The sequence below is a fragment of the Vombatus ursinus genome, unplaced genomic scaffold (assembly GCF_900497805.2).
Source record: "Vombatus ursinus unplaced genomic scaffold, bare-nosed wombat genome assembly UNPS02014818.1, whole genome shotgun sequence".
In the NCBI taxonomy this organism is placed as follows: Eukaryota; Metazoa; Chordata; class Mammalia; order Diprotodontia; family Vombatidae; genus Vombatus; species Vombatus ursinus.
The window spans coordinates 35,147,814-35,173,028 of record NW_020954596.1 but is presented as its reverse complement, the minus strand read 5'-3'; the positions used below and the strand labels follow the sequence as shown (position 1 = coordinate 35,173,028).

The 25,215-nt window shown below is 37.5% G+C and overlaps 1 protein-coding gene across 3 annotated transcripts in view; it reads right to left on the bottom strand.

The window, feature by feature from the left end:
• Window positions 1–20,797: 20,797 nt before the first annotated feature.
• RBPJ (recombination signal binding protein for immunoglobulin kappa J region) overlaps window positions 20,798–25,215 on the bottom strand; it is a 234,550-nt gene continuing 230,132 nt past the window's right edge. For all 3 annotated transcript variants that reach the window (XM_027836304.1, XM_027836303.1, XM_027836302.1), the window contains one exon: window positions 20,798–25,070. In XM_027836304.1, coding sequence (XP_027692105.1) covers window positions 24,755–25,070 — 316 coding nt within the window. In that variant the 3' untranslated portion in view covers window positions 20,798–24,754. The remainder of the gene's footprint in view (window positions 25,071–25,215) is intronic.

Genomic DNA, 25,215 nt, shown 5'->3' with positions numbered 1-25,215 from the left:
TCTTTTTCTTTCTTGTTTTGTTTTGTTTCTTCTTTCTTGTGGTTCCTCCTCTTGGTTCTAATTCTTCTTTACAACATGACTAATGTGAAAATATGTTTAATAGGAATGTACATGTAGAGCCTATATCAGATTGCATGCCATCTTGGGGAAGGAAGTGGGGAGGGAGGGGGAGAAAAATTTAAAACTCGAAAACTCATGGAAGTGATTGTTGAGAACTCAAAATAAATTAATAAAAAAAATAATTTTTTTAAAAGTATATGATTTTTACAAAGGAAAAAAAAGTTCTTGTTTACATTCCTGCATGGAAAGATGATATTTATAATTCATGAGACCTTTGTCAGTATTAGGGTAGTTGGAGGGAAAAATTATATATATATGTATAGACATATAGATATAGATAAATAGGTAGATAGGGGGCACAGGGTGAGTTGAAGATGAAGGGGTCATATCTGGAGAATAAAATTAAGGGGTGAAAGAGGATTATACTGGGAGAAGGAGAAAGGGAGAGGTAGAACAGGGTAATTTATCTCACAAAAAAAAAAAACAGAAAAGAAAAGGCTCTTATGGTAGAGGGGAAACAGGGGAAGGCAAGAGGGAATGAGGGAATCTTATTCTCATAGGATTTGGCTTAAGGAGGGAATGACATACACATTCAATTGGGTATGGAAATATGTCTTACCCTACAGGAAAATAGGGGGAGAAGGGGACAAGAGAGCAGGGGAATGATAGAGAGGAGGGAAGATTGGGAAAGGGGGTAATCAGAAGCAAACGCTTCTGAGGAGGGACAGAGTCAAAAGAAAGAATAGAATAAATGGGGGGGATGGGATAGGATTAAGGGAAATAGAGTTAGTTTTTCACAACATGACTACTATGGAAGTGTTTTGAATATCTGCACATGTATAACTTATATTGAGTTGCTTGCCTTTTCAACGATGGTGGGTGGGGAGGGAGGAACGGATAAAATTTGGAACCCAAAGTTTTAAAAACACATGTTTTAAAAAATGTTTTCACATGCAACTGAGAAATAAGAAATATAGGAAATGGGGTTCAGAAATCTATCCTGCCCTACAGGAAAGCAGAAGGGGAATGGGATGAGAGGGGGGGAGAGATAGAAGGGAGGGCAGACTAGGGGAAGGGATATTCAGAATGCATGCCATCTTGGGGTGGGGGAAGGGGTGAGATGGGGTAAAAATTTGGAACTCAAAATCTTGTGGAAGTAAATGTTGAAAACTAAAAATAAATAAATTTAAAATAAAAAAATAGAAAAAAATAAAAAGAATCACTTTGTGGAAGCATGTACCACAGGAAAAAACAAAAAAACAAAAAAAATGTTCTTAGAGATCCTGGCACAGATGAGCATTATGTAAATATTAGTTCTGCTTCTTCTTCTTAGCCTAGAAGTTCAGAGAAGAAATTCACCCAAATGGCGCCTCTGTCACAGACTTGGGTCTGAATCCCAGCTTTACCACTAATAAGCTAAGTGATCTTGAGCAATAATAATGACAATGATAACAGTAATTCTCATTAATATTTACATAGTACTTTAAGGTTTTGCAAAGTTTTTTTATATAAATTATTTCTCGTTTGATGTTCACAACAACCCTGTAAGGTAGGTGCTATCATTCTTATTCCTATTTAACAGATGAAGAAACTGAGGCTGAAGGGTAAGTGACTTGCCCAGGATCACTCAGATAGCAAGTGTTTGAGGCAGGATCTGAACTTGGTCTTCCTGACTTCCAAATCCAGTACTGATTACCTAGCTGGCAAGTTTTTTAATCTCTCTGAACTCAAATTTCCTCACCTGTAAAAAGAGGGAGAATAGACTAAGGTCTATTCTAGGTCTAAATCCATGATCCTATAATCACATCAGGCAGTCATGAGCTTGTAGGTGGATTTTAGTTCTTTGCTTTCCTGAAAGTTGGCTTACTTGGCAGGGCATTCAACTTTGGCCTTGGATTATGCAAACTGAGCTCTCTGCCAAGAGTTCTTCTCCACATGACAGAGTGCCCCAGATAGGGCCCTGCCTGCACTTACTGACGGACTTAGGAGATTTCTCTCTGTGATTGTGCATAAGGAGGGTAGGACTGCCAGGCAGGAGCCATTGTTCAGTGATTCAGAATACACTGAAAGGAAGAGTTACAGAGCTTGAGTATTCGTAAGATGGGGTCAAAGAGCAGGACTTGAACAGAGTATGTGGGAATAGGCAGAAAATGGAGGCTGGATAGGCAGGAAGACTAAAAAGAATGTCTTAGTGTCAGATGAGTTAGCAGATCAGTACAGCGAGTAACTGGTGATGATGATAAGAATTGACAATAATAATTATAAAAATTACACGTACAATGAAGTACATCATAAACTTTAAAGTACTATATAACTGTTCTATAGCACTTTAAAGTTTATGATGTACTTCACAGATACTATTTCACTTGATCCTTGCTCACCAACCATGAGTAGGTGGGTATTACTGTTCTCATTTTTTACAGATGAAGAAATTGAGGCATAGTGAGGTTAAGTGACTTGCTCAGGGCCACACAGCTAAGAAGTGTCTGAAGCAGATGTTGAAACCAAGTCTTCCTGACTCAAAGTCCATTAGACCACCTAGCTGCCTGCAATCCCAGCCCAGAGGCCGTCTGTCTCTGCAGAGGTTTGAGTTCATTACTGCAAGCAGAAAAAGTCTTGATGCTCCCCAGAAGAAGTCAAGGTTCAGCCGGCATGGTGATTTTGCCCTGATCAACCACCTGCTAGGATCTCTGGGAAGTCTTCCTAGTGTTCACCACCTGCATCACCTGGTCTTCTGGCAGTGCAGCAGTTTTGAGCCCCAAGTCACCTGTGTTACCTTGCCTGTCCCGCTCCCTCCACCACTTGTCTTTTGACAGCCAGCTAAATATATATAAATGTGCTTCTCAGGAGGAAGAACATGAGGAAGGAATTGGAACAGAATTGCATTTCTCTGTTCTCTGTTATCCCCCATCCTCCTGAGCCAGGCTCCGGCCTCAGACGCGCCACTTTCTCTTTCTGTCAAAATGGCTACAGCCTATTTGCTGGGAGCAGACTCAGGAGACAAGGAATGAATGTTTAGACAATGGCTTGTCTGCTCTGGCCAGCAGAGCCTGCAACTCAGCCTAACTGCCCCAGACAGGCCAGGGCTTAGTTGAAAAATTAATGAAAACTTAGCCTGGATGCAATTTTATAATCAACTTGTGACTCAATTATCTAAAAAGTAAATGGCCAATCGATTGAGTTAATCTCCCCATTTTCCATCCCCCTCCAATTGAACAGGGACTCCTGCCCCTTAGTCAGTTCAAAGGAGTCTTCTGTTTTCTGTCAACATTTGCTTAGGAACCACCCCTCTTTCTCTGACTGTGTCTCTTATCTCTGTGTCTTTTTGTTTGTCTATCTCTTTTTGTTTCTATTCGTCCTTGCCTGGTGTGGAGACTTAGGCAATACAGGGATGGAGTGGCCAAACTGTGAGATTCTGCACACCTGTGTGACCCTCATAGCCTTTATCTTCTGCTGAGCAGGGTGTGTTCAACTCTAGGAGATGAAAGCACCGATTATGGTACTGAAGCGTGACTGGGAAATTTCCTCATCTATATTCATGGAGGAACAGATCATTTAAATGACTTACGGACTTCAGTTAGATTCAGAGCTGTGCTGGTAAAAGTTTACCAACTATTTGGAAAACAAATACACAAAAAACATCGCACCCCATGACACTTTATAAGATGCAACAAGTAACAATGCTTCACATTGGATTCCTTGGTCATCATTTAGTCTGGTTTGAATTTCAGGTTTTTGCTGGAGTAGCTACATGGGAGCTGGGTAATCTATCCCTATTCATGAAGAAGAAAGAAGAAAGGAGGAAGAGGAGAAGGAGGATGAGAGGAGAAGGAGGAGGAGGGGGGAGAAGGAGGAGGAGGAGAAGGAGGAAGAGGAGGAGGAGGAGAAGACAGCACTATGTGGCAGGCACTGTGCTAAGAGCTTTACAATTATTATATCATTTGATCCTCATGACAACCCTGGGAGGAAGGTGTTATTATAATCCCTATTTTACAAGTGAGGAAACTGAGGCAGATAGTGATTAAGTAACTTGCCCAGGGTCACACCACCAGTAAATATCTGAGTTCACATCCGAACCCAAGTCTTCCTGACTCCAGGCCTAGCATCTAGCCACTGTGCCCCCTAATTGCCTCCTTTAAGGCTTTAACTTGTAGAACAGGTGCCAATCTGCATTGGTAGAGTTTTCCCACAGGGAATTAATTCCCTGAACCAATGAAATCACAGATTTGTTCTGCACTCCCCTCCCCCCGGTTCTTCTAGAAAGGCTTATCACTTGAATTTCTTTGGCCACAGCAATTATTTTAGCCCTCAGAGAGGGCTGGACTCTCCCCCCCAGCAAGCCTCTCACTCAAGGTGGGCTTCTCAGATGCTTATTAAAGAGGGGTACATTCCATGCTCATCTCCCAGGCCCTGACTGTGCCACCTCATAGAACGAGATGTGGTATAGAAATAATAATGCTCTGTAGATCAGCATGACAGTTTTGCCCTGGACGGACCACCAACTTAGTTTGTGTTTGGGCAACTCACCAAACCTCTCTGGGCCATCTTTGTAATGTGACATGGCTGATCAAGTTCTCTGAGGTCTGTCAAAGTGCTAACATTCCTGGTTGTGAATAAATACTGTGAGTTGCTAAAGGTTTTTTTAAATTTGTAAATTGAGGGAAATGGCTTGTGGTTATTAAGAGAAAGCACACATTAACCATAAAGTTTTAAAGAATTGGGTGATCTAGTCTGCCATGTGGAAAACCTTCGATGATTTCCCATTACTTAATGAAAAAATGACATTTATTAAATGACTACTTGTGTAAGTCACTATGCTAGGCACTGGGAGAGATACTAAACTGATCTCTTACAGAACTTACAGCCCAGTAGGAAAACAATGTCCCAGTTCTTTAACTTGTCAGATGCCATAGTAAATAGATTGTTGGGCTCATAGGAAGACCTGACTTCAGATCTGTGACCTGGGCAAGCCTCCATTTCCCCAACTGTAAAATGGAATAATGATAGCACCTATCTCCCAGAGTTGTTGTGAGGATCAGATGATATAATATTTGCAAAGTTCTTAGCACAGTGTCTGGCACATAGTAGGTGCTTAAATGCTTATTTCCTTCTTTGAATTCTCCAGCCCAAGTGTGTTAGAGAAATAGGGTGGTGTAGTGGAAAGAATTATGAACTCTTTCTATGCAACCCAAGATTCTAGAGATCATGCTGGAGTTAGTATTGACTCTTAGACATATTTACAGCAGAAGATTCGTCATCTTCACATAGAGGATGAAAAACCTTTTGAAAAGTAGCCAGGATGATGCTATCCAGGGTCTCTGTGGCTAAACACTTACATAAACAAGGACATGACACTGCATAAGAACATGCCAAACAATACTGAAAGTGGATAGTCCAACAAAAGAGGATTGACTAGAATGTCAGAGCACCAACATGTAACTATGAGGCTTCTGTTTTCTCTCTGAAAGAAACACTGAAATAGAGCTGATAAAAGAAAACTCATTTCACCAGAGCAGTTTCATCTGCCAAATTACTTAGAATGAATTGTTTTTAGTAAGTCTGAGATTGCCAACTCATATTCCACTTGCAGTCCACTATGACCCTCAGTCTTGTATATACATACGACATACACACACATATGTTGGCCAAGGGGTTAAACTATTGAGTAGACTCTCACAAAAACCATCTCTGCATCATGGACACAAAACACACCAATCATATACCAAGTGAAATTACCTTGGTCATTTTCTTGCCATCTGCTTTGCTGATTCACGTGGACCAGCCACACCAACTGCACTTTCCATGTCCTGCTTTTGGAAGAGAAATTAAAAATAAACATTACCATTGCTTCTGGTAAGGATAATATATCCATTGACTGCTGTGTTTCTCCACTCGGCACCTCTGTGACTTCCTAGACCAAAACATGCAGCGATTATCACAGTACTTGGCACATAATAAATGTTTTCTCATTCATTCATTCTTGGAAGATGTGATGAACTGTTCTTCTATTCCCTCCTCATCCCTTGTTTGGCAAGAAAACCTTGTTTAGAATGTGTTTTGCAATATTCTAAGAATTGATGACTGGTTGTCTATGAATTGAGGAGGACTAGATAGGGGAGAAGGAAAGCAAAAGAAAATAATGAAGAAGAATTATAGCTGCTGCTAGAGATAAAGAGAAATTGGAATCCAGAGGGAAGAAGACTGACTGCAAAACAGACCCAAACCTTAAGATTTATTTCACCTGAATGATAAGGCTGTTGTTACCCCCACATTGTGATAGAGGTCTGTGGGCACAAGGTGTCATCTCGGTGGCAAGAAGGAAAGACAATTCAGGGAGGGGCTGAATAAAATAATGCCTTTATGTCTCAAATGGAAGATATAAGATTGGAAGGTTGAATTGGGACATAATTGTGAAATATTTTCTGTTCCCATGACTATCATGGGGGGGCAACAAAACTTCTTAGATGCACTTTAGGAAACCTCCATCTTTGTGTTACCTGTCACCCTAAATATTTATGGAAGATGACAGAGGGAGAACATGGGTGAAATTGAGACTAGGGGGCTAACAATTAAGAAAGTAAAGCTGTATATTTTCAGAATAGCAGACAAATTTTGGACAAGTGAATCCTAACTGAAGACATAAACAAATTTTTGGTTGTCATTATTTTTTAATAGCTAAAGAAGGTAAAGAAAGGAATTGAAAGAGTTCATTTCATTCTGAGTCCAAAGGCAACCTTTAGTACCATCTCACTGGACACTTGGTCATATAGCCTTGCAGTGCCCCCAATAAATACAGAAGGATCATCATCAAGATAATTGAAGTTTACAGGTCAACATCTGTTGAAGATGACAGATAAGTAGAGAAATGTTATAAACACCTTCACAAAATCCTCCAAACAAATCCAACATATGCCTTAATAATTGAAGACTTCAGCAGGAAGATTGGTACAGGAAACAATAGTGAAAACTATATGGGAAATGCAGTCTAAAATAACATGAAAGATATCAAAGGCTTTCAGCCTACTCTGTAGTCTCATATTTACCTATCATGAATCAAGATAGTCATCAAAAATTAAATTAAAAAAAAGAAATTGACTTTATTTTATTGATTGGAGATGGGAGGGAGTGATATGGTCAGGCCTGTGCTTTAGCAAAATCATTTTGGCAGCTGAGTGGAAGATATATTAAAGAGGGAAAGAAACTTGAGGCAAGAAAACCAACCAGAAGCTATTGCAATAGTCCAGGCATGAGGTGATAAGGGTCTGTACCAGGTGGTGATTGTGAGAGAAGAAGAAACAAATGAGACATGTTGTAAAGGTAAAAAAAAGACAACATTTGACAACAGATTCGATATGTGGAGTGAATGACAGTGAGCAATAATTGCTAACATTTATATAGTGCAATAAGGTTCATAAACATGCATTATCTTGTTTGATCCTCAAAACCAACCATGTTGAAGTAGGTGCTATTATTATTATCAAATGAGGAAACTGAGGCACAAAGAGTTTAAGCCACTTGCCCAAGGTCAAACTGCTAGTATCTAAACAGTATTTGAACTCAGGTCTTCCTAACTCCAAGGCTATCACTCTAAAGCACTATGTAACCTAGCCACACCAAAATGAAGAAAGAAGCTCCGGCCTAACTAGTTGGAACAAGTTATTAATTCTGAAAAAGGAGAAGACAAACAGTATTATTATTTCATAAGATTTTAAAATAGTATAGAGAAAAATGACTTAGGACTTTTGGATCATTTACTTGGAGCTGAAAGCAATCTTAGAGATTATCTACTTTAATCCTTCATTTTACAGATGAGGAAATGAGGAGGAGGAGAGGAAGAGTATAGTAATAATAATAGCTAACACTTACATAGTTTACTATGTGCCAGGCACTGTGCTAAGTGCTTTACAATTATTATTTCATTTGATTCTCACAACAACACTGGGAAGTGGGTGCTATTATTATCCTCATTTTTACTAATGAGGACACTGAGGCCAATAGGGATTAAGTGACTTGCTAAGGGTTATACAGCTAGTAAGTGTCTGAGGACAGATTTGAACTCAGGCCTTCCTGACTCCAGGAATGATGCTTTATCTGCTGTGACAAAGGTCACAAAAGTAGTAAGAGTCAAGATTCAAATCCAGGTCCAGTGATTCTAAACACAGCACACTTTCTGGTACACAATATTGCACAAGTTCATGGAGAGTTTGGAGTAAGTCACAGCTAAGTCAGATAACCCTGAGAACATCTGTATATGAAAATGGGAGGATAACAAATGGTCTGAAATGGAACAGATCTGCCAGCATTTCTACTCAATGTGAAGCTGCAGCAATAGAAATAAGAGTTGAAACTGGGAGGAGTGTCTAGACCTAACCAAATCCATGCTGGGGACAACATAATTGGAAAGGCCCTAGTGGCAAGACCAGTGCCTACCAGGGTTCCTATTTCTCCGCAACATGGCTTAGGCAAACTTTTCTCTAAAAGGCAACACAGTCAAAAATTCAAGTTGCACCTCCTTTGAATCAGGTTCCTCCTGACTCTTTGAATCAGGTTATATTGACATAAGGTCCACCTACATGGGGTTGGGGTCCCAAGACTTGATAGATGTCCTGGGCCTGCCGGCCAGACATGTTTCCTTATGGACATAAGGGGAGGGGCGTTACATCTACCCAAGCCAAGAGCTACTACAATCTTGTTGAATATCAACTTTATGACAGGGCTAATTAAATCTCCTTTTGTTAACTATTCCCATTCATATAGCACAGAGCACCTCATTTTATCCTAAAATCAAACCTGAACTAACAGGGTGCTGGCCTTAGTCAGGTTTGTCCCTCAAAGCACTAAAGGACAAATTTTCAAGATTCAAAAAAATTAAAGTCTGTAGATTATTACCAAAATAAAGGTGAACAAGATATATCTGTTACTACTAATCTATATGACTCACTTTTCATCTTGAAAAAATCATTATGAGAATAGCCTATGCACAAATTTAAAGTATCCTTGAGGAAATCTGAAAAATTAGGTAGATTTTTTTCATTTGATTTTCTTTTTAAAAAATGTTTTAAAGGGAAGCTAGGTGGTACAGTGGATAGAGCTCTAGCCTTGGAGTCAGGAGGACCTGAGTTCAAATCTGACCTCAGACATGTGACACTTAGTGGCTGTGTGACTCTGGGCAAGTCACTTAACCTCAATTGCCTCACCAAAAAGCAAAAAAAAAAAAAGTTTTACTGGGGAAAAAAAGTTCTATTGATACTTTTTGCCATTTGCATCACTGTCACTTCTCAATAACCCTCCACAGCTACCACCCTGGTCATAGTATCCTCTCTTATAAACAAAGAAAAACAGGCAAAAAACAACAAAACTCCACAATGACAATCAAATAAAAGAATGACACAATAAATTAAATTGATTGAAATGATAATGAACGAACTTGGCCCCAAAGAAGAGATAGGAGAAGGCACCCCATTCCCTTCTTGGCGGAAATGGGAAACTTATGGGCATGGAGCAATACAGGTAATATTATTCTTTCATGTATTGGTTAGTTTTGCTGAACATTTTTTTTTCTTCCTTGTTACAAGGGATGGTTTTCTGAATGGGAAGGAGGAATGAAGGATATATTGGGACATGTGGCTGATATAAAAAGTTATCAATAAAATTTTATTTTTTAAAATAAATTGTTTGTAAATTCATCTAGACCTAAAGTAGAATTCCTATTCCTTATTATGCTTTTGGAGTTAATTTTATGGCTTCTTAAAGTTTATTCTTGGAGATTGCATTCAGAGTCTCTATTTTCTGTATTGTTAATTATGATATTTATATTTTTTTAAATATTCATTCATTTCCTTTAAATTTTCAGTTTTGTTAACATAGTTGAGTATAGTAATTTTAATAATTAAAAATTATTCTCCATTCATTGTGAATTTCTCCATTCTTTTTTTGATTTTGTGTCTCAAAAAATTAAATTAGCTAATAATTTATCACTGTTGTTGCTCTTAAGCCCCCTCTCATCCCCCCACCAGATCTCAGCTATTAGTTTTTATCATTTGGACAAAGTTGCTTATTTGGTTATGTTTTTAATTTTGGCCATCTCTTCTTTGATTTAGGATTTCTACATTTGTGCTTGATTGGGGATTATTAATTTGTTGATTTTCTAGGTTATTTTTAGCTACGTGTTCAGTTCACTAGTTTTCTCCCTCTCACTTTTTGTTGCTATTCAATATGAGAAACAGTGTAGCACTGCATAATGGAGTGAGAATTCAGAGGCAACAAAGTCTGGGTTTAAATACCATCTAAAAGAACACTTACCTTCCTTTCGTAAAACAAATAAGAGAACATGTAAAGCAGTTTGCAAACCTTAAAGTCCTATATAAATACAATAGATACATCTATCACACAATCTTCAATACAACTATATGTCAATCAGGCAATAATAACAATTACTATTAACTTGGTATTTTATGGTTGACAAAATATTTTCCTTACAACCTTGTGCACGAGGAAGAGCCCAAAATGTCAGAGCTGAAACAGACCTCCTCATTTAATAGGAAGGAGGGCACAGAAGGGAAAAAAATAGTTTCTCCCAGGCCATACTTATGTGCAAAAGCCATAACCAAGTCTAGTTCCAAGGGCACACATATTCTTTACATCTCTCAGCCAAGTGTATGACAAAAGATGTGGTTTGTAGTTGGAAATCATCTTTGAAATACTTCCTGTTACTTTCTTCTGTTTTCTTCAAGAACTGAGTTCAATTCAATAAGCATATATTAATGAGCAGTTGGATAGAGAGCTGGCCCCAAGTCTCATTTCTGACACATACTGGCTGTATGACTCTGGGCAAGTCATTTAACCTGTAAGTGCTCTAGACCACTGTCTAAAACCTTAACTTGAAGAGAAATTGCTGACCTGCACTGATATAATGCAAGAATAATAAATTTCGGGTAGCTAGGTGGCACAGTGGACAGAGCACTGGCCCTTAAGTCAGGAGGACCTGAGTTCAAATCCGGTCTCAGACCAAACACTTGACACTAACTAGCTGTGTGACCCTGGGCAAGTCACTTAACCCCAATTGCCTAAAAAATAATAATAATAAATTCCCCATGAGAAGCTCCCTACAGCAAAGAAATCATAGGGCCAGTCTCTATCCCTATATATACAAAGCCTAATTTGGCATATATAGAGATTGTATAGGTGCCAGACATACAGGGACAAAACAGAAGGCTGTCACAGTATCGATCTCAGAGCAGGAGGGGCCATTAGAGGCCATCCAATTTAACCTATACCTGCATATGAATGCCCTTTATAAGAACATCCCAATAGATGATCATCTACTCTTTTCTTTATTTGAAAACTTCCAGTGAGGAGGAAACTTACTACCTCTCATAGCAGACAATTCCATTTTTGGATACCTCTAATTGCTAAGAAGCTTTTCCTTACCTACAAGTTACATCTGCCTCTCTGTGATTTCCACTAATTCTGTCCTCCAGGGCCAAGCAGTACAACTCAAATCCTTCCTTGTGACCATACTCCAATCACCTAAGGACAATTCCTTATGTTTCCACTAAGTCTTCTATTCTCTTGCCTAAACATTCTCCATTCCTTCAACCATTCATCACATAGCAGCATGTGAAGGAGATGCTCATCAAGTCATCATTGTCCTTCCCAAAAAGCTGAATACAATAGTAGGCATGGTCTGATCTGCGGAAGAATATAGCAGGATGGTTACCACTCTAGTTTTGGCAACATACCTCTCTTGATTAGCTTACATTTTATCAGATCAATCAAAATGTGAACATATAATTGAATACAAAATAATATGAAAAGGAAAATAGAACAATTGGGGGCCTGGAAAGAACATCTATAGGAAGTGACATTTGAATTAAAGCTTAAAAGAAGGTAAGGATTCTAAGAAAGGGAACAGAGTATTTATTCATAGCCTTTAAAAAGGGATGGAGACAGGAGTATGGAAAACCTCAATTTGTGTATAGATCATTCTTAAAGATTTTATAAAGATGAAAAAGCAGGCATATAAGGCTGTGGACTTTTTAGTCATTTAAAAAATTATACCATTCAAGATATTTTAAATTATCCATGATCTTTTAAATTTGTTTATACATGACATTCATTGTACTGCTTACACCAAATCCTGGAATGCTGCAGGTCTCTTGCTAATCCCAGGATCACAGAATTGAGTTGGAAGGGTATTGGAAATCAAAGAATCCAAAGCCCTTATTTTATAGATAAGGAAAATGGGGCTCAGAGAGGTTAAATGATCTACTCAGGGTCACAGAGCTAAGTATGTAAGGCAGGATTTGAAAGTAAGTTTTTATGACTCCAAGTTGAACATTATTCACTAGATCATGATGGCTTTTGAGGGGCAGATCCTTTGTCTTGAGAACCATAACTACTAATTAGCCTAGCAATATCTATAAGTAAAACTATGTGAATGAGTAATGTTTACTACCCAGATGATGACATGGAGGTATACAGGCAGCCTATTGATTTATTTCACCAGTACATTTCTCAGCCATGAGATTGAGTCTAGAATTGATTAGAATAAGCTAGATTGCATTTGAGAAACCATACAGAACTTTCAACAATCTCAAGCTTCTCCTTTCCACAAAAGTTCATCTCCACAACACTAGCTAGGGTCATCTTGTTCTGAAATGTGAAATATATTATGGCCTCAAAAAAATGAAGGAGACTCCACGAGACAAGATGTATGGCTGGTTTAAGCAGGCTGTAGTATAGTAACTATAAGTAACTTTCATGCAGGAGTGGCCTGAAAGATATCCCCAAGAACAAAATGAGGTAGATTACTTGTGTTTTGAGAGTGAGGAATCAAAGAAGACAAGCTGAATGTTGCACTGTTATTTCAAAAATGTTAAAAGAACCAGAGGAAGGCCTCTAGAACATTAGAGGGGTACTCCATGCCATAGAATCTATGGAGGGTTTACTGAAAAGCCTTAGTGGAGATTGAGAGGTAGACGTGCAACAATCAATTCATGGCACAGATTGTCTTTAATTACTATTGTACAATCTCTAACATCATCTGGAGTCAATTTTTAAATGAAACAACTGTAACATCAGAACACAGTACAGGATACTTCCTGGTGAAGAAACTGCAGGTAGTCTCAACTTTCTGTTATGAAGTATTCCTGGAAACATCATCATAGACTAGATTGTATTTTCCCTTACAAACAGTATTAAAATTAGATTATGTTATTGATCAAGGATTTTTCATAGATGTGACCAATGTCAAAAAAAGACACAATTGTAAACCTTAATAATAAGATAGCATGTATAGTATAAGCATGCACTATACATACTGATTAGATAAGATCATTTGTGTAGTCTCAGATATATAAAATGTAACTTTCTTGAAGGAAAGGACTACTTCATTTTTGTCTTTGTGCCTCCTAGGAGGTACTTAATAAATGCTTAAGTACATATAGAATCCATTTAAACGATTCTATTCAATTTGGTTTAAAACTAAATATTAAACATTTAATCAGAAATAATTTTGTTTTCCTTCTCAGTCTGTACTAATCAATCCCTGGTATCCCTTTCTTTTTCTATGTCTTGGCAGAAAGCAGAAGGCATTCAAAATCATGAACCAGAGCACAAAGTGAAGATCATACTTTTCAAAAGTAGTAACTGCAACACCTATATATTCAAAGGCACCACTACAATTATGCAATAAGGTGAGGAGGAACAATAGTTAACTTGACAATGTACCCACAGTATTAGGGAAGAAAGAGTCATTTGGTATTCTGCCCAGTTCAGAACAGACTAGGGGCATTGTGTTCAGTTTTGGGAGGCATATTTTATTTTATTTTAACACTTTTTTCAAATTAAAGAAAGAAGGATTTTAATTATTAAGAATTACCTATGCCAGAGGTTCAATTTTCACAGATGAGGAAGTTGAAATGAGAAGCTAAATGACTTGCCCAGTCACACAACTAGTAAGTGTCCAAGGAAGGATTTGTACTTACATTTTCTTGACTCCAAGTCCAGCACCCTATCTACTGTGCCACCTAGCTGCCCCAATGTTAACATTTCCCCCATCAACTTGCTACCCTGGTACATCACCAAGAATTATGAGAATTTATCAGCTTTCAGGAAGAATTCTGAATCTAACTATCTTTCTTCGCTTTCTAAAACTTCAATCATTCTTAAATGGTATTCTTTTTTTTAACTTTAATTCATTATTTTATTTATTTTTAGTTGTCAACATTCACTTCCACAAGATTTTGAGTTCCCAATTTTCTCCCCATCTCATCCCTCCCCCAACCTCAAGACAGCATGAATTCTGAATACCCTTACCCCTAATCTGCCTTCCCTTCTATCCCCCCATCCCTTCTCTTATCCCTTTCCTCTTCTATTTTCCTGTAGGGCAGGATAGATTTCTATGCCCCATTGCCTGTATATCTTATTTCCCAATTTGTTTTTAAAACTTTGGGGTCCAAATTTTCTCCCATCCCCCCTCCCCACTCACCCTCATTGAAAGGGCAAGCAACTCAATACAGGTTATAGTTGTGTAGTCATGCAAAACACTTCCACAGTAGTCATTCTGTGGAAAACTAACTATATTTCCCCTCATCCTATCCTGCCCCCCATTTATTCTATTCTCTTTTGACCCTCTCCCTCCCCAGAAGTGTTTGCTTCTGATTACTCACTCCCCTAATCTGCCCTCCCCTCCTCTATCATCCCCACGTTTTCTTATCCCCTTCCCCCTTATTTTCCTGTAGGGTAAGATCACTTTCCATTCTCAATTGTGTGTGTGTATGTTATACCTGATGAGAATAAGATTCACTCATTCCCTCTCACCTTCCCCCACTTCCCCTCCATTGTAAAAGCCTTGTCTGTTTGATGTGATAATTTACCCCATTCTACCTCTCCCTTTCTCCTCCCAGTATAATCCTCTCATCCCTTAATTTTATTCTCCAGATATCATTCATTCATCTTCAACTCACCCTGTGCCCTCTATCTATCAATCTATCTATACATATAATTTTTTTCCCCTCCAACTACCCTAATACTTACAAAGGTTTCATGAGTTACAAATATTATCGTTCCATGTAGGGATGTAAATAGATCAACCTTAATAAATCCCTTATGATTTCTCTTTCCTGTTTACCTCTTCATGCTTCTCTTGAGTCTTGTATTTGAAAGTCAAATTTTCTATTCGGCTCTGGTTTTTTCATCAAGAATGCTTGAAAGTCTTCTATTTCACTGAACATCCATTTTTTCCCCGAAGGATTGTACTCAGTTTGCTGAGCAGGTGATTCTTGGCTGTAATACCATCTCCTTTGCCCTCTGAAATATCATATTCCAAGTCCTGCGGTCCCTTAATGTAGAAGCTGCTAAATCCTGTGTTATCCTGATTGCGTTTCCACAATACTTAAATTGTTTCTTTCTGGCTGTTCCTTGACCTGGGAACTCTGGAATTTGGCTACAATATTTCTAAGAGTTTTCCTTTGGGGATCTCTTTCAGGAGGTGATCAGTGGATTCTTTTCATTTCTATTTTACCCCTTGATTCTAGAATATCAGGGAAGTTTTCCTTGATAGTTTCTTGAAAGATAATGTCTAGGCTCTTTTTTTGATCCTGACTTTCAGATAGTCCAATAATTTTTAAATTCTCTCTCCTGGATCTATTTTCCAGGTCAGTTGTTTTTCCAATGAGATATTTCACATTGTTTTCTATTTTTTCATTCTTTTGGTTTTGTTTTACAATGTCTTGATTTCTCATAAAGTCATTAGTTTCCATTTGCTCCATTCTAATTTTTAAGGAATTATTTTCTTCAGTGAGCTTTTGGACTTCCTTTTCCATTTGGCCAACTCTGCTTTTGAAGGCATTCTTCTCATTGGCTTTTTGGACCTCTTTTGCCATTTGGGTTAGTCTATTTTTTAAGGTGTTACTTTCTTTAGTATTTTTTTGGGTCTCCTTTAGCAAGCTGTTGACTAGTTTTTCATGATTTTCTTGCATCACTCTCATTTCTCTTCCCAGTTTTTCCTCTACTTCTCTTACTTGCTTCTCAAAGTCCTTTTTGAGCTCCTCCATGGCTTGGGACTGATTCATATTTTTCTTGGAGGCTTTGGATGTAGGAGCTTTGACTTCGTTGTCTTCTGCTGGTTATATGTTTTAATCTTCTTTGTCACCAAAGAAAGATTCTATGATCTGATTTTTTTGTGCAGTTTGCTCATGATCCCAACCAAATTACTTGAATTACAAACTCTTTGTTAATGTAGGGGTCCAGTGTGGAGAATGTATTGTCCCAAACTTCAGGTGTTTTGTACAGCTGTTTTCAGAGATACTTCTAGGAACCTGTAAGTCTCCAGTTCTTCCAAGGTGGTATGATCAAGGGCGAGGTGTTGACTCCTTTCCTGGCCTGTGTTCTGGTCTGTGAGTGACCACAAGCACTCATTTCTGCCTTGGAACTATGAAGGGGATTACTTCTCTACTGCCACCACGAGCTGCACCATGCCAGCACTCCTCCTTGCCCCAGGATCGCCACCCAGAACCCGTGACCCATGGGCAAAGCAAGAGAATCCTGCCTCAGCACCAGCACGAGATCCCTGCAATCCCCCTCTGATCAGCCACTTAATTCCCTCTCAGCCTGTGGGCCGGAAGCTCTGGAGGCAGCCACCATCCTGGGCCTGTGCCAGGACTGGGGCTGGGACCAAGCTTCTCTTTCACCATGGTCACAGACCTCTGTGTTTAACCACACTAAATATCTGAGAAACCTTTAAAAGCTCTTAGGACAAAAAGTGAGAAACAACCAAAAAGACAAAATATCACATTGCTATTTTGATGTCTTAGGTGAACTTAGAAGAAGTAAAACTAATATTGATAGCTGAGAGAAGAAAGTTGGTGTGATAGATAAGAGTAAGTAATTCCTTTTAAAGAAAGGATACTGCCAAGTGAGTGAAGGAAAAGAAACAGAGCTGAAAGCAGTCATCCCTGTGAGAATAGGGTATAAAGTGTACCAGTGGGTGCACTTGAAGAACAGTGGACTAGGAACTTGAAAGAACAAAAGTATTCTGAAAGGTACGAGGTGAGACGCATATATTCCAGGCTTGGGATAGCCTGTGCAAAAACCCAGAAATGGGAAATGGAATGCCAAGTTGAAGAAACTTTACAGTTTATACCTTATTCTCATAGGGATGACTACTTTCAGCTCTGTTTCTTTTCCTTCACTCACTTGGCAATATCCTTTCTTTAAAAGGAATTACTCTTATCTATCACACCAACTTTCTTCTCTCAGCTATCAATATTAGTTTTACTTCTTCTAAGTTCACCTAAGACATCAAAATAACAATGTAATATTTTGTCTTTCTGGTTGTTTCTCACTACATTGTCTCAGTGGAAGAAGCCTATCTGCCACTGAGGATCCATACCTTCTACATCAAGTTGTTTTTGGTGTTAGTGGGTTGAGAAGTCTAGAAACCGCCACAGCTGCCTGTGATTCAGTCCTCTGAGGCCTGCTCCAGGTTCTTCGAGGCCTGGTCCTTGACTGCATGCCCACACTGAACTGCATCTCTCTCCCAGTCCGGCGCGATAGATCTTTCTAATCAACTATCCAGATTGTTTTGGGTTGGAAATTTGTTTCACTCTGTCTTTTTGTGGGTTCTGCTGCTCTAGAATTTATTTAGAATCATTTTTTGCAGGCATTTGGAAGGGTTTGGGAGAGAGCTCAAGCAAGTCACCGCTTTTACTCTGCCATCTTGACTCCGCCCTCGCAGGAGGCATATTTTAGAAGAGACATCAACAAACTGAAAGATGACCAAGATGATAAGAAGGCTTGAAACAATGAGCTTCAATTCAGGGAAGCTGGGATGTTTAACTTGGGGAAAAGAAGACTTGAAGGAACATGTTATTTTCTGCTCTTCATCCCCTTCTCTTCACTCAGTCACTACCCCAAGTAATTAAGAACTCATATAATCTCTTTCCTTGACTGTTAAGATACCTATTAATTGGCCTCCCTACTTCCAGTCTTCTCTGCTCTCCAAACTTATTTCAAGTTAACTCCCTCCTTTTTGCACTGTTTCAGCTAAATTGTGCTTTCTAGTGGTTTCTTCAACTTGGCATTCCATTTCCCATTTCTGGGTTTTTGCACAGGCTATCCTAAGCCTGGAATATATGCGTCTCACCTTGTACCTTTCAGAATACTTTTGTTCTTTCAAGGTTTAGCAAAGATGCACCAGCACGGTGAAGCCTTCACTTATCCCTTGTGAAGTGTCTTCCCCCCACCTCAAAACACCTTGTATTTATTTAACCATGTACATACCCTATATCCACCTCTTCAACTCAGTGAGCCATAAGGCCCTGGGACAAGTAATGTTTTATTTCTATTTTTGGAACCTCAAGATCTAGCACATCACCCATATAGCAAATGTGTTATAAATGCTTATTGAGTTGAATTGTCATTTTGAAGAGATTAGACTTAACCTACTTGACTCCAGACAACCAAGAGCTAAGATGTTTTTATCTTATAGTGAGGTAAATTTTGCAATAATGTAAGAAAGACCATCTACATTGGCTGTCCAAATAAAGAATAAGGGTGTCTCAAGACAAAGTCAATTCCCATTAAGAGAAGTGTTTAATCAAGGGCAAGGTGATCATTTGAGGCGATACTACAAAAACGGAATCCATGATTCAGGTTGGGATTGTCTAGAAGACTTTCAACTCTGATCTTTTAGGATGTTATCCTATTTAATTCAGGCTGTAATGTCTCAGATAGTATGGCTTTAAAACCTTTCAACTTCATAAAATGACTATCACATGTTTAAGTCTCCAGGTAAGAGAAATCTACTACTCAAGTTATTTTACTGTTTTAAAATGTCTATCAAGAAATTCTTTTAGTTCATATCAACTGCAATATGTAGGAGGCTTTCTCTTTATTTGTTTTGAGTGAAGAATGGAAAATAACTGGCTATCTTTATACTGTTATTTGTACACCAAAGTAATTGGAAATGATAGTCTATGATTATGAATGATTATAAAGTCTGACAGCTACCATTCTTCCTGTAAGAGTACTTACTTATTTAGAACCAAAGAATTTTAGAAATGGAAGGGGCCTTTGAAATCACTTAATTTGACCTCTTCTCTTACGATCCGAGAGCACTGACAGATGAAGTGAATTTCCTATAGTCACACAGATCATTAGTGAAAGTGCCTGGACTAGAATCCAGGTCTCCTCACTCCCAGTCTACTGTTCTTCAAGTGTACCTACTGGTACAGTTTATACCCTATTCTCATAGGGATGACTGCTTTCAGCTCTGTTTCTTTTCCTTCACTCACTTGGCAATATCCTTTCTTTAAAAGGAATTACTTACTCTTATCTATCACACCAACTTTCCTCTCTCAGCTATCAATATTAGCTTTACTTCTTCTAAATTCACCTAAGACATCAAAATAGCATTGTAATATTTTGTGTTTTTGGTTGTTTCTCACTACATTATCTCAGTGGAAGAAGCCTATCTGCCACTGAGGATCTGTACCCCCTATATCAAATCAATATATTTCCCAGAAACTTTTAAATTCTTTCAAAACTTTTGATTTTTTTTCCCCCTCAACCATAAGAGGGGGATTTTTTAGAAAAAAATCCATCTTCTAATACCTTTGTGATCTCCTTCCAAACTTGTAATTTAATGAACTTATCACAATTCTCAATCTAGTCCCAAATAAACCAAGGCATTTCATCCATTTATTTTTCTTACCTTCAATGAAACTTTTTGTCCTAAGTCAGAGCTTTTAAAGGTTTCTCAGATATTTAGTGTGGTTAAACACAGAGGTCAGAAAGTAATTGAGCATCACCATAATTTTAAACTCTAATCATTAGTATTTTTAAATTCAGAATTTCTCTAAACCTTTTCCCTTGGATCTGCTGAACTTCTAAAATAAAATAAATTATCTTTCTATATTCATTTGAAACACATCCAACCAAAAGATAATTACATGGCTATTCACTAATCTTTCCCCTATGCAGGAATGGAAAGCTTAACTACTACTTCAAACATGTCAAAAGTTAGTATATCTATTTTGCATATAAATAAAATACACCCAAACACCAAAAAAATAAGATTTTTGAAAAGGATATACCAACAATATTGAGTTTTTCAATCTACGCTGATCACAATTTAAACAAATACTGCTAATTTCACAAGTGTCATCTTTTCATATTAAGCCAGAGAATCCCATCCTCTTCTGTTCCTCCAAAGGATAAAATAAAACAGACCAAATAATAAATCTGAAATGATAAAACCTTTATATATCTTTTCCCCCAACATAAGCTTACTTTTTGGTCCATCTCAAAACAAACTACATTTCCATACTTCACAGAGAAAGTTATTTTGAGTTGGGAAACAAAGTGACTCAAGATAACTTGCATCTAGTCTTGTTGAATTCACTAGATGTTTTCCAAATGGACAATGAGCCCTTAAATGGGATAATCTATTTCTCTATTCTCAAGGACAAGGAAATTAGTAAGCTATTAATATCGGTACCACCACAATGTGTTTCAAATGGAAAGGTAAGTTTATGAACCCACATGAATAATAACAGTATTTAATTCTGACCTTTTAAAAGGATGTGAAAACAGGGATATATAAATGTATCAGGCAACATCTGACAAAAGACATTTTATGTGTTTTACATTTCACTTTTATTTATTCTTTGAAACTGCCCGTATTGCAGGGTTTGGTTTTTTTTTTGGTGGGGGGGGGGGGGGGGGAGGGGAGAGAAATGGAACTGAGCAGATTCATTTTTTTCTACAAAATTATGGTAAAAACTTGCTCAATTTTCTACCTTATTGCTAATAAACCTTACAGGTGTACGGTTTGTAGATTATAACCCCTTAAGGACTGAATGCAGATAGCATGCTGCAAGGTACAAGAAATAAGCTAAAAATGAGCACGTAACTTACATCTGGACCACGACAGTACTAAATGCTGGCAAATGTTTATTACAACATTGAAATGAATGAAGAGAGAAATAGTTCAGTCCTGAAAGGGTTAAATAGAAACCCTAATATATTACTGTTTTCTAACAAAGCTGCCACTCAATCCCACATTACAGTGCTTGAAAACAAAGTAAAGAATCTGGCACAGAAAATTACACACATTTGTTCAGTACTCATCAGAAACAGCTGCTTTTGAAAGAAAAAGTAAATACTTCAGTTAATAATTAGATATTTTGTTTCATGAAAGACCACCTCTCCCCTCCCTGACCCCAGTTCCTCCTGCCATAATTTGGTTTTAAATGGTTAGCTGGTTTCCTTTGTCAGGACATACATTGGAAATTTTCTATGTGAGAAGAGATGATACCAGGTTCATTTTAAAAAAAACTAACAAGTTGGTTCTCAAATGAGTCTGTGCAGTGAAAGTGAAATAAATAATCACTCATTTAGCTGGAGAGACTTCAGATGCCAAAGATTTAGAAGTTAGCAGCAGCACATTAACATATTATTATACTAGTGTTCAATTTTGAAACTGTTTAGAATAGATCTTTATGAGGATTGTTCTCATTTTCTTAGTTTATGTACTAAGTTCAATGTTAATTACTGAACTATTAAAAACCTTTTTTGGAACATGGACTCAAATTTCTATGTATATTTTGAGAAACTGCACAAAAGTACACAAGGCATACTGCTGAAAAACACATACCTGAACATACCATTTATGTTTGTTAAAGGAATTTAACATTCTAGTGACAGCCTTTATCATGAAAAGGACCACCTTTTCAGAACAACATTAGGAAGAAGCAAAAATTAGCATTTGAGTTTCATTAATAACTGAAAATATGTTTAAAAGGGGTACTGATATGGAATACATGTTTCATAAGAATAGAAAACTGAAGAATAGGTTTTTTTTTTTAAGTAAAAGTAATATTAAAGAAAAAAAAGTCCTGACAAAGACAAGCTATGACAAAAATCCCCATACCCTCCCTATCTTTCTTTCCCCTCATTCCCCCCAGCACATAGTACAAAGGCTGGGAAAGACAGGTAGGGAAAAACACATTTTTGTTATAAGAAGTTTCTGGGAACTTTTAAAAACCCAGGAATATTGTATATAATATGCAAATGAACAAAGCTGCTGGGGGGAAAAAAGGTATTTAAAACAAAAAAATGGTAAACACAAGGCAAAAGATGAAAAGTTTTGTATTGTCTAATAGGGAAAAATTTCCAAAAAATTTTCCAAAGTATTATTTTAAAGGAGAAAAGCTGTGATTTCATACACTGGTAAGACACGGTTTGCTCTTACCATTTATCTGTTGTTACTGGCATCAGAGTAAATCCAATATAATTTCATAATTGAATATCAAAACTATTAAGTGAAGGAAACTTGTGGACAATTATTAAGTAAAATAGTACTGAAAATCTTAGCACGCTTCAAACAAAAACATTGTGTACATTGTGTAAAGACTGTAGCCATAAGAGAAAAAAAATTAAGTAGGGCAAAGACAAGTAAACAGTTTGCAAGTGAATGCCAGTAAACAGTTTAAAACAAAGAAAGATAAGGCCACATGAGATCCGCCCTTGGTCACTGGAACAGATAGACGGTGAGTGAGGCAGTATTCGCTAGTACGAGGGGCTCGCATTTATAATAAGATTGTAGGACAAAAGAATACATGTCATATAAAAAAGCCTATGAATAATTAGGCAGGCTTATAGTAGAAGAAAAACACAGTGGTACTGATTTAACAACCAAATTAATTTTTTTTCTTTGAAAATGGAAGACAAAATCATTAACATAGATAAAAACAACATTTACAGAGGCACAGCCCAAGCAAAACAGGGAATAAGGAAGACAAAGACTGAGAAAGAGAAAATGTCCTAAAATGGGCTTCCTCCTCCCCCTTTTAAAAAATGGTGAATGGAAACCTACTGAAAGAGTCTAGGGACCCTGATGGTGATGGTTTCTATGGTCAACACTGCAAGGAATTATGAGTTTGCATTCTGAAGGTACTGTGGCTCTTTTTTTATGGGACAGTTTAAAAGCTCACCACAATGCAGAGGTAGTTTTTACTCTAAGAAAGGATGACTGCATTGCTAAACAATATTCTGTAATACTGCACATGCAGGTCTAGTACTCATATACTCAATGGTTCTGCTGTCAGTCACCTCTAAGAAACTGAACAAATGTGCAGTCACAGTACAGGAATGGAGACAATGTAAAAATGGTAAGCTTAGAGTGCAAAGCCTACAAAAACCCACTGAACGCAACCAAATCTTAATTAAAGGGAAAGGAAACAAAACCGTCCGGGGATGGATAATATCTGGAGGGAGAAGAGAGGATAATGTTGGAGATGACTGGTATTTGAGAGCGGTAAAGCAGAAGGGGGTGAGAAAACAGAAGAAGAAGGGATAGGTTACAATTGTATCTTACAACTATCCATTTCTAAGTAATGTATTCCAGCTATTTCAGTTGATCATCTAACAAAAGCATCTTATCATTTTAGGATTACACCAATGTTTGGCCTATGCTACTTAGAAAAAAAAAGATGTAAAGGGAATAAAAACATGCTTTTGTAGAGATTTTTCTCACTATACAATAAGGGTCACCACCTACCAGTCCTACTGGTAGCAAATACTTTGCATGATACTTTTGTCACCAGTCAAGAAGGCAAAAAACACGCTGCCAAAAGAAGCCATTGGGAACATTCCACATTCAAAATAAAATGTTTAACTTACACATAATACAAGTTATGTACAAGATTAGAAGTGAATAAAAACTTGAAAAGATCCTGGAACAGATGGTTGCATTTGTGATTCGAAAGAAAAAATACAAAAACCCTTCAAAAACCAACATTTTCTGTAACATGAACAGTCATTAACATGACTAGATGGTCACATATAAGTTCATGTAAATGTTAGAACTTCTTGAGTTATCACTATAAATACATTTTTTTTTTAAAAAAAGGAAAACACAAATAACTATTGACAATGACGGGAAAAATAAAGCACTAAGTTAACATACATTGCATGTATTGCAGGCAAGGCAGAGGCATTTTTTTTTTTAAAGCTTTTGCACAGACTTCATATAATCTTAAAAAAAATATGCTGGCCTTTACAAGGTTCTACTTGCTGAAATCAAAACAATTTCAGTTCATAAAAAGTCACAAGACTTCAGTTTAAAAAAGGAACAGTTCCAGCCACAGACCAAAAATATATATATTTTTTTTAAACTGGAAGAATATGGTAATTAGATTATAAAAGTATGGTCAGGTATGAAACCTGATTATACTTCAGAGCAATAGCTCGGAGAAAAAAAAAATAAACTATTTGGTAACAAAAGTGTACTATATGTTGTGATACAAAAAAGGTATGGTGAAAATGTACCTTTTACTAAAGCTTATACAAGTTCCTTGGTCCATAAAAACTATGTGATGTTCATTGTTTTCTAAACTTTGTCCCAGCCACATTTCTATTTCTTGCCCATTAAAAAAAACAAAAACAAAAACAAAAACAAAACAAAAAACCAAAAACCCAGCTGAAAAATAGATTCCCAATAAAGTTTTATATTTTGACTTTTTTTTTTTATTGTGGCTTCTTCTTTTCCAAATCAGTACTTGCAGGTAATGGAGCTCAAAGAAGATTGCTCAGAATGGAGAGTTTTCCCAAGCAGCCACAAAAGCTTGTTCAGTTTTCTCATTTGCAGCACTGGACAGTCAGGATAAGTCCTAGGTCACAACAGTGGTTAGGATACAACTGTTGCTGCAGATGATGTGACATTGGTTGGATTTGTGCTGACATTTGTGTAACTTCCCTCGCTGTTTGTGTTTGACTCGTTAGTGGCCATTAGGCTTGAATTGGCTCGAAGGATCGCTCCTGCTGCACTGCAGTGTGGCCGTGGCCCTGGTTCCGGTGTGTATGTAAAGGTCAGGCTGGTAGAATAGATTATTCCATCATTACGAACCAAAGTTACTGGGACTTGGACCGGCTGCCGAACCCACCTCCAGCCTTCTCGGAATGCAGAAATGTCTGGGACAACGCAAAGCATGCTCTCTGCACATCTGCAGGAGGTAAAAGTAGTAAACATTTTAAAAAACTCCACAAAATTAACAAAAAGCAACCAAATACATCTGATGAAAATATCACTTTTTATTATCAAGAATAGGCCCAATAATGCAAAGGAATTAAGAATGATAAAGAGCTACT